The sequence below is a fragment of the Sander vitreus genome, chromosome 10 (assembly GCF_031162955.1).
Source record: "Sander vitreus isolate 19-12246 chromosome 10, sanVit1, whole genome shotgun sequence".
NCBI lineage: Eukaryota > Metazoa > Chordata > Actinopteri > Perciformes > Percidae > Sander > Sander vitreus.
In genome coordinates, this window is record NC_135864.1 from 6,055,088 (window position 1) to 6,065,295 (window position 10,208).

General features: G+C 37.8%; 1 protein-coding gene across 1 annotated transcript; it reads right to left on the reverse strand.

The window, feature by feature from the left end:
* Window positions 1–1,740: 1,740 nt before the first annotated feature.
* On the reverse strand, window positions 1,741–9,763 carry LOC144524809 (uncharacterized). Its single transcript, XM_078261314.1, has 7 exons — window positions 9,674–9,763; window positions 8,445–8,541; window positions 8,068–8,166; window positions 6,716–7,351; window positions 6,465–6,607; window positions 3,953–4,062; window positions 1,741–3,523 (listed from the first exon to the last, which is right to left on the reverse strand). Exons 2-7 carry the CDS (start codon window positions 8,518–8,520, stop codon window positions 3,388–3,390), a joined length of 1,200 nt encoding a protein of 399 aa, XP_078117440.1. The 5' UTR covers window positions 8,521–8,541; window positions 9,674–9,763; the 3' UTR covers window positions 1,741–3,387.
* Between the last annotated feature and the right edge of the window lie 445 nt (window positions 9,764–10,208).

The following is a 10,208-nucleotide window of genomic DNA, read 5'->3' on the forward strand; positions in this document are numbered from 1 at the left end:
TGCTCCGATCATAACTACTATGGACAGAAGAGGGCTTATTCCCATTAAGTCCCATTAAGAATTTTATATTCTGGTATTCCCCAGATTAAAAATGTATTGTTACATTTTTGTCAAAACCCACCGCAGTACAAGGGGATTGGAAAATTCAAACTAGGGAGAATAATAAAAAATAAAATTTAAAATTTTTTTAATTATTAAAAAAATAATAAAAATACATAAAGTATCAGTGGGGGTAGAGGTTGGAAAAACTATTACAACAACCTTACAAAACTACCTAAAGAGGTAAAGGGATAGTAAGTGATGTTAATCTAATACGCTTTTTGTCAAAATCTGTGAATATTTCCTCACGATCACCTAGCTCTCTGTTTTATGTCTGCGTAAACATTTTTTTTTGTGTTAATACAAAGCCCTGGCTGTGTAAATGGAAAACAAACAGAAAGGAGTGCAAGAGCCACAAAACATTGTACCAGCCGATCGGCAACAGGCGGCGACAGTTGATGGTAGGGGCGGGAGGGGGGTGCCGGCCAGTCCGGGGGACGGAGCTTACGAAGGGGGAGGGGGTGGGGGTTGTATTTGTTTGGCAGTTAAGTTCAAATATCAACAATATTTTGCGCAGAATCACTTACTGCACCTTTAAGTCAGTGCCGCTCGGATGAAGTGACAAAAACTGAACACAATAAAGTAGGATGGAATTAGATTGTACTGCAGAGGTGTTGCATTGGATTGCATTATATCACACAGGTGTTGCTCCTCCTGGGTACACTTCCGCTTGTCGCCCTGCTGCAAAAGATTACAGTAACGCACTGACAGATACCGACTGCTGACAATGTTCTTTGCAGCCACAGCAGACTTCGTGTTACACAACGCAGCGTCAGAAGAAGCCGCAGCATGTTTTAGAATCACTAACGTGAGCAGTATAACAGGGCAGATGTATTTAGCGGGCAGAGACACCATGCTCTGGCATGTGGCTCACTTTGGGTGTGGTTGCGGTTGCATTGATTGCGGTGGCTCTTGAATGGGACATCTCAACCATTAATTGGACAAAGTCTTTTCATTCCCCCTCCAGAGATGAGTCCGATCCAAACAGCGTGTGGTCGTGGTTGAGATGGGGCTCCCCCCACTCCCCCGGGACAGTGGTGAGGTTTTGCTTTGGGCCGCCTAGCTAAAAATAGAAGATCAAGGAGCCTCAACCAGACATGTTGACTCACAGAGCAGAAAAAAAGAGTTGTGTTCTGTGTTGCCAGTGTATTATAATAAATGAGGTTACGTTAGAGTGGAAAGCAACACGGCAGGTAGCAAACTGAATGAACATATTAAACATTTTGAATAAGTAAGTGAATTCTCCTGACCTTGTGCAAAGAACAGTAAAGGGATAGAAAAAGAAAGAACACCAGGATTTCATTTTCATTTCACATGCCACTCTTACACATCTGAAACACAGACAGCTTTAAGCCACTGCTACTCCAGATACTGTATTAATGTCATTAGCATGATTGGATTTCTTTTTTGTAAAGTTCAAGTTCCTTCTATCCACACACACATTCATTTAAATTCAAATAAAAAAAGACATTTTCAGCACATATATATATATGTTATATAGATATAATCTTTCTTTCATTTTTGTAGCTGAAATTACTGTAAAAATACAATAGAAATTTGCCGTCCCGTTACCCAGAGAAGAGAAAATAATTCACCCCAATAATTCCTTTGACTATGGCAGCTAAATGCACACACACCTCAAACACAACAGGGAATTTATTTGGGAAAATACAGAGATGGAAATTCTTCATCATTACAGAGTGATACAGTACATTATTTATACCATGGGGACATGTTTTATGTATGTGCATTGTAACATCCATTATCTTTTTAATATACATTCATTTTTATACTTATTCATTATTAAACAGATGGAAATGTGCAATCATATCTAAAGCTATGAAAATGGCCACAACAAATTAACATAGTACACTGATAGCAAAATGTACAACCAAGCAATTCTTACAGTATTCCATGCCATAAAACACTAATCATCAGCTAAATATTAAATGTATGAAATGATTGTCAATGTTCTGCATCAAAGTTTACTTATCTGAAATCATAAAAGCTAAAAAGGCCTCATACTGGAGTTGTTAAATTTATAAGGAATAAGTTTGATTGTAGTTCATGGGAACCAACCCTTTAATAGTATCAAAGAATAAAGCTGGCAGTATATTATATTTTTGTTATTTTCTACAAATCCCATGAAAAGGCCAACAATGTGTCACCGTTTTTTTCCACCAGACGCGTTTACGCTGCGTTCCGGATGCGCCACGGACTCCTCTAACAATCGCGGCCATTCAAGTCAATACTTGATATTCCATCAGCCGTGCCACGCAAGCCTCTAATTATTTAGAGCTCATGCACACTGCCTGCGTGGTGGGAGCGTGGTGTTTCTGTTGCGTGTCAGTTGCGTGGCGGCTGTGTGGCGTTTTCTATGTCTTTGCACACCAGAAACGTGTCTGACGTGGCTGCTGTTGCTGCTAGCCTTGTCTGTACACATGTATGTTTCCCATTGATAAAATGAAATAATAGCGTGTTCTTCAACTTTATTTTGCAAAGACAACGTCGGCAGCATTGACGGCAAAAAAGGCTACAGAATATTTCATTGGTGCAATATTTGAAAATCGATAATTATTTGTTATTATTTTTGTAAATTACATTTATATCTGCATTTATGTCAAAACCTAGAGACTTTCAAACATCAAAATGTCATTTATTAATATGTATGTGTGTCAAAATGACATATAAACATCTTTTCATATTCTATTTTGCCTGGAAATACTTGCGTGTCGCATGAAAAATAGGCGTCTGTCCTATTTCTAGCATGCACGCGTTTTCGGTGTCTGAGATGTGCGTGTCATGCAGGCAGTGTGCAAGCAAAACCTGTTAACATGGGAGCCAAAATAAAAACGGCCACGCAGCTGACACGCTCAAGCCACGCAGGCAGTGTGCAGGAGCCCTTACTGTGGTGGCTCCACGTTCATGGTTCCCACTTAAGAAGAAAATCTTTAAAAATATGCCATGAATATATTCTATCATGTTCAAAAAACGCTAAATCATTTTCTAAAACTGTATTTTTTAGTAACTGTAACTCACAAAGGAGTAAATAGTGCATTTGTTGGGCACTGCTTTCAACTGCAGATAAATACACAAATGGTATTTTAGTGAGTAATTCTGGCAGCAGGAAGTGTATGTGACATGACTCAAAAAAAAACCTGCAGTGTATGTGTTCCTGCTAATGAGGTAATATTATTGTCGCAGAATCAGTACATAATAGATCTAGGCTATATTAGTAACACAGTCGAAATCCACACACTATCATCAACCTGATAAATCATCGCGGTCTTATTTCTCACAGATTGCGGGCTGAACAGCAAAACAGCCATCATCGTTCCAGTCTCCCACTCCTGGGGATTTCTGCACAGTTTCTCCACAGTCCTGGTTCCCATTGTAGCTGTTGGGCTGCCCGGGCTGCCAGAACCTGATGTACAAAGTAACACAGACAGAAACAATTTACTCCTCTCTCAGATGCACACAGTTTCTGTTTCCCAACTGCTCTGACCTTTGGTTTGTGACCCAAACTGTGACTTGAATTTAGAAATTAGAGTTCAGTTCACATAAGATTATTATCTGTCATCAACAAAGGTTAACATCTCCACTGATCCTTAAAAATAAATGGTTAATATCTGTAGGTAATATTATAAATTGTTCATTTGCTGTTTTACAAGTTGTTGACATGTTTTTAAAAATGCAATAAAGGATGTCAACCGTAAAAGAAATGGAATATTAAAGAGACCGTTAGTACAGTAACAGAAAAGATGATTAAGGAACCTGTCCAATTATCTGACATGTCTAATTATTATGTCCTATCAGATATTTCAGTCCCTACACTCTGGCAGTTAAAACTTACATTGTGGTGACTGGAGTCCCATCCACCCACATCCAAGTCCCCTCTTTAAGACTGTCAGTAAGACCGATCCAGGCATTTTGGCCTGTTTCCAGTAACCCGTTGACAAATGCCTGTTATTGTAGCACATAGAGAAGACAGGAATGATTGAAAGATAAATAATAATCTCTGAACATTTTTGTCCTCATAGATAGATAGACAGCTATGAATCAATTTGCCTTTTGTTCCTTCATTCAGCCAAAATGTTTTTTCTTCTTGTTTGCATCCTGACACAAACATACTTAAAGTCCCGGTAAATCAAAAATAAATGTGTCTTCGATACCACAGGAAATGTGTTATTAACCACCCAGCCAAATCTGAATGGCAAAAAAAAATCAGGAAGTATATTGAATTAGGTTTCAAAATCCTGAAAAAATAAGCAGTTCCCTCTGCACTGAGGCGCTGGGGGCATGTCTGCTGAAGGCCCTGAGACGAAGAACCAAGGGGTAAACCTCTCCTCACAACGCATGGCTCCTATGTCGCCATTTTGATGCTAACAAGCACTCAACGCCGTTAGCATTCCATTGTCTGCCATTCATTTTGACGTCACTTTGACAGCGAATAACTTTACATCTGAAGCGTTTAAAGACTCTATTTGTCCATTGTTTATTTCTAAAGAAACACAACAATGTATAAAAGGCTCCATTACCTTGTATCTCACATTATGGCTCCGTAGCAGAAGTTTTTGTAAAAATAAGCTAACAATTGTGTCATAGCCACGCGACTTACTGTCGCATAGTAGAGGAATTACCGTATAGTACAGGAGACGCTCGCAGGCAGTTTTGACTTACATTAGATGTTTAAGTTTGATTACTAATGTTAACTAGCATTTTAGTTAGCAATAATTAGCCATGCTATCTCCTTACATATACCTACGCTCTGCAAGATTGGGAATGATTGAGATTTCTCTTGGCACAGCTACCAGAAGACTTCCAACTTTCAGACAGGTTGCTCACGTCACATCTACGTCTTCGAGCTCAGTTGGAGGCTGCTCAGTAACGCTCGGCACTCACCGGAAAAGTGCTAATGTGTTCATGTGAAAAGAAATCACAGATTTTGCTTTACCCCGACTTTTACTTGGACATGCTGACCGCTGGCAGCAAAAAAACCCAACTGAAGTCTTTTACTTTGGCACTGTCACATCATTTAGCAGTACAGGGGCAGTAAGACTACCTAGGGCGTTGTTTCCACTGGACACACACACACACACACACACACACACACACACACACACACACACACACTTATCATTATCCCGTTTGTGCCCCCCCCCCCACTTTCAATTTAGTTTGATATTATTTTATTTATAAGTCTCCGTGATCGGCCCCTATTTTAAACAATAAAGAAAGTAAGATATACTTTTCTTGTTTAGTAGCCTACTATTCTTTCTCGCATATTATTATGATCAACTTAATCATTTCCTGTATCACCATAGTCTCCCTAAAAATGTATGTAGAAATACAGTAAATTTTGATTTAAATTGAAAACATTTTTCTGGCGGAGGACCCATAGAGACCCTGTTTTGTGTCCCCCCCCACTTATTGTTTATTGTTTAATAAAAGGATCCCAATTAGCTGATGTGGTAGCAGTCAGCTACTCTTCCTGGGGGCCACACTAACACACAATACATACACATTACATCACAGACAACCCATTACTAGAATATATGTAAAATCTCAGCAATGTGCAATGCACTTATCACGCCCCATACATACACATGCAGGTGTACACCCGGGAACATACACACACGTACTATTTCCCTTAAAACAAAAGATCAAACTAACAGTCTCACTCAGAAACTATTACTTTATAAATAACCCACAATCTAAAACCTTTTTGCATAGAACAAACAGGTTTTATAGAAAAACAATTATAAAACAATAGGAATATATTTTTATAAACAGTTTAAGAACCATACAAGACTAATATAGTAACTTTCCAGTATTCAATCTTTCATCTACATGCCAGATAGCTGCCTCTCCATATACTTTTTGAAAGATGATTCATATTTAATTAACCGAATACTCAGGGGTAACTTATTCCAGTTTGTTATCACTCGATACATAACAGTTTTGTTATGATGAGCAAGTCCTTAGGCTAGGTACAACGATATGACCATTACTAGCAAATCCGGTGTTATGGCTATGCATACTATTACAGTAAAACAATTTGGTTGAAAATATAACGTTGGCACATTCAAATTAATAACACAACTACAAAAAGTAACCATTATACTGAGATCCTTTGTTCAATGGTGAGCCAAGAGAGGCTGGGCAGAGCAACTGTAAGGTGCTAGTTCTCACAGAGCAGAGCAGATTTGTTTTAAATGCAGATGACCATACAACCTTACAATAGCCCGCTTCTCAAACCATTTGCACCTTGAAGACAGGCAGTAAGTTATGAAGCAGGATTAGCTCATAAGTCGGTGCACATAGGCTACATATAATGATTGTATAACCTAGACTTTCTTTCTCACCTGTTCATCCCTGCTGTCTATGATCACCAGATCTGCTCCTCTTGTGATGCAGTCTTGTCTGCTTAACGTCCAGTTTTTCTTTGCAGTTGAAACAAAGTAACAGCTGATGTCAAACTTCTTCCAGCCTGTTTGACAGGGCATGCCTGCAAATTAAACACATGAAAAAGGGGCAAAATATCACTAAAAGGCTAAAATAAAATAGCAAAAATAATCAGTATAACCGTGTACTAAATGTATTAAAACATCTTTACCTCTTATTTTGTCGATCTTCCTCTCGTACTGATCTCTAACTGTAGCCAAACTACTGTAATTGGCCTGCAACTGCTCTATTTTCCTCTGCAGTGTATTATAACTTGTTTGCAATAGTTCTTTGTCTTTCCACAATGAATTGTAGCTAATCTCAAGGTGATTTCTATTTATACTCAGTGTGTTGTGGCTTCTTTGCAACTGGTCCTTGTTGTTCTTCAGTGAAGAGAAATTGCTCTGTAACTGATCTCTGTTTTCTCTCATCGTAGTAAACAAGGTCTGCAACTCATCTTTTTGTCTTTGCAGGCTACTGTAATTGGTCTGTAGCTGGTCTTTACTCGCTATCAGATTATTGTGATTTGTCTGCAACCCCTCAAGATTTCTCTGCATGTCATTATAGCTTGATTGTAACTGATCCCTCTCACTTTTCAGATTGTTTAAACTGGCCTTGAACTCATCTCTTTGAGTTGTTAAAGAATTGTAGCTTCGCTGCAACTGGTCTCTTTCTTTAGTCAGGTTACTCAGTTGGGCCTCTAACTGTTGTCTCTCTTCAGTTGAAGCATCATGACTCTGCAGTCGATCTCCTTGAATGTAGCTGGCATGTGTTGGGTCTGCTGACGTGGGACGGCTGATCATCTCATCTGTGAAATGCAAAGAAATTCAAAATACTATTGTATTTCGGAAAGATTCTCTTTTATGTCTCCTTTGTATTTTGTATGATTGTCTACATACAGGGGTGTCAAAGTCAACTTCACTAAGGGCCACACTGGAAATAAAAATCACATTAAGGGCCAGACATGTATAGTTTATTGACATGCTTTTATTTGGAAAAAGTCCAAATCATTGAATGTATTATTGCGTGTCCCATATAGCTTTCTCACTTACAGTTTGGTTGACATAAAGCCCAAAAAAAGTCAGCAAAAAAGTTCCCTAGCCGTCATAGAGTTTAGCAAATCAAGCAAAACAAAGATTACATTTTTAAAAGCAGCTACCAAACAGTCGACTCACAGCAACCTGTTTCACAGCCTGAATATGAAAACGCTCTGCTTCTGTGGGAATTTCTGAGTTTCAAAGTCGAGGCAAATCTGTCATATTCTGCTTGAGACGAAGAATTTTAGTTTGAAAACAGTTTTCTGTCTTTTTGGTTTGGCGCACAACTTGGCGGGCCAAAAGTTTATTGTGAACCTAAATTGATATGCGGGCAGGATCAAAATTTACGAGGAGCCGGATTTGGCCCGCGGGCCTTGAAGTTGACACGTGGTCTACAACATCACCTGGCTTCTCAAATATTAAAGGCCAGTTGGCAGTTGCTAAATACATTTTTCATATTTTCAGTGATAACAAACAAATTACTTACAGTAGATAAACTGTCCTATGTTACCAGCCAACAGGACAGCACACAGTAATCCAAGACACAAAGTCACACATCTATAGGGCTTCTTCTTTCTCTGTAAATCTAATTTAATCAAAAGTAAGAAAAACGTTAGGCTAAATGTTATTTCTAAGAGACCAGATTCTCCACGTGAAATAACAGCATCTTCATAGATTTTTAGAAACCCAAATACATGAAAGCTTTTATTGCAGAGCAGCACATATGTATATGAAAAGATTATTTTTGTTAACATTTAAGTTGATCAACAGGTTAGTTTCCAAAAGCAATTGAATTGCAGTTTTTATTAGTTGTACCTGATATTCTTAATATTGTTTCTATGTGTTTTCAGGTTGATACTGTACCTTTATTAATGAGACCTTCCATTGTGAGGTTCTTATTTATATATATTTCCTCGTCGTCGATTTCGATTAACTCCATTCTGATGATGGTCTGTTTTTCCTGTTGGGAGGAGACATTTATAGATGTGTAAAGCCACAAATACACTATTATATAGACACAAAAAGTTAGTCATTAAGACACTCTTTATAAATGCTGTATCGTAGTATGCTCCAATCAATTATTCATGCTTACTGGGGCTTGACGAAGTGTTATATTTAGCTAGTACAGAGTCTGGTCAGATATGACATTTACATGAAAAGCTTGCTTAATTAATGCACAAACATTGCTGATAACATCCGGAAGCCTATAAATTATCTGCAAGGATCGAGCCAAAATATTTTACCTTATTTGTGGTTTGCTTTTGGAGCAAGCACAAAATTAAGATTGCATGACTTAATTCAAGTATTTAAATTTTAATGAGATCATTTAGTTTTACAGGAATAATAATCCGCACAAGCACTTTAAATAAAACTGGAGTGAAAGTGAATTAGAGTTAATGAATCATTGCATATTTACTTACAATATAATATTCAATAATCTAAGTATAGTAGAATAGCCTATACATATGCACTTAGATAGATAGATAGATAGATAGATAGATAGATAGATAGATAGATAGATAGAGAGATAGATAGAGAGAGAGAGAGAGAGAGAGAGAGAGAGAGAGAGAGAGAGAGATAGATAGATATATAGATAGATAGATAGATAGATAGATAGAGAGATAGAGAGAGAGAGAGAGAGAGAGAGAGATAGATAGATATATAGATAGATAGAGAGATAGAGAGAGAGAGAGAGATAGATAGATAGATAGATAGAGAGATAGAGAGAGAGATAGAGAGATAGATAGATAGATAGATAGATAGATAGACAGATAGACAGATAGAGAGATAGAGAGAGAGATAGATAGATAGATAGATAGATAGATAGATAGATAGATAGATAGATAGATAGATAGATAGATAGATTGATAGATAGCACTTTATTGTCCGTGTACACGGAAATTTGTCTTGCAATACAAGCTCCAACAATTACAACACAACAACCTAAAATCAAAGAGCTAAAAACATAGAGCCATCAATAAAACATAAATAGATACTTAATTAATATGAGGGGGCCCCTGCCCTGCAAGAGTGGTCTTAAATAGCCATAGATATATAGATAAAAGTGAAAGTGGGGGGGAACTATCACTTACCCTTTGACTCTGAGATGATCAAAAGAAGTCAGTATCAATATGACTGCATTCACGTGAAGAAGCTGCCGCTGATTTATAACAATCCCAGCAAAAATTAATGTTAATGCAACGTTATTTATTGTGCAGAAAACAGGATGCTCTTTTTGCACATGTCATCCAAATGTTTGACAGAATCTTAACTCTGATTGGTCCGAAAATAATCTTGACCTGTATGTCCATATTCTCAGTTCAGATTTCAGGTCATTTTCGGTCAAAATTATTCAAGCAAACCAAGAGAGAAGTGGTTATGTCTCACGCTCCAGACTTTCATCTTCTGTGGTCTCTGTTCCCTTTTCCCACCGATTAACTTCCCACTGAGGTCAAATGAGTGACACGTGTTACATGACTGAGATGCAAGAAAAGTCATATTTCAAAATTTCAAAAATGCAAACTTAGCTTTGTTGTGCTTGATCCAGGTCTGTACATACATTATACCGTGTAAGTATTTCGGTGCATCGTCAGGGAGACAGTATTGTTGCAAATGATAGACTCACAG

Coding starts and splice junctions, on each gene's coding strand:
- LOC144524809 (XM_078261314.1), bottom strand. CDS start 8,520: ATGGAGTTAATCGAAATCGACGACGAGGAAATATATATAAATAAGAAC. Junction 7,352..8,067: donor CATAGGACAGTTTATCTACT/GTAAGTAATTTG, acceptor TGCATTTCACAG/ATGAGATGATCAGCCGTCCC. Junction 6,608..6,715: donor GAAGATCGACAAAATAAGAG/GTAAAGATGTTT, acceptor TTTAATTTGCAG/GCATGCCCTGTCAAACAGGC.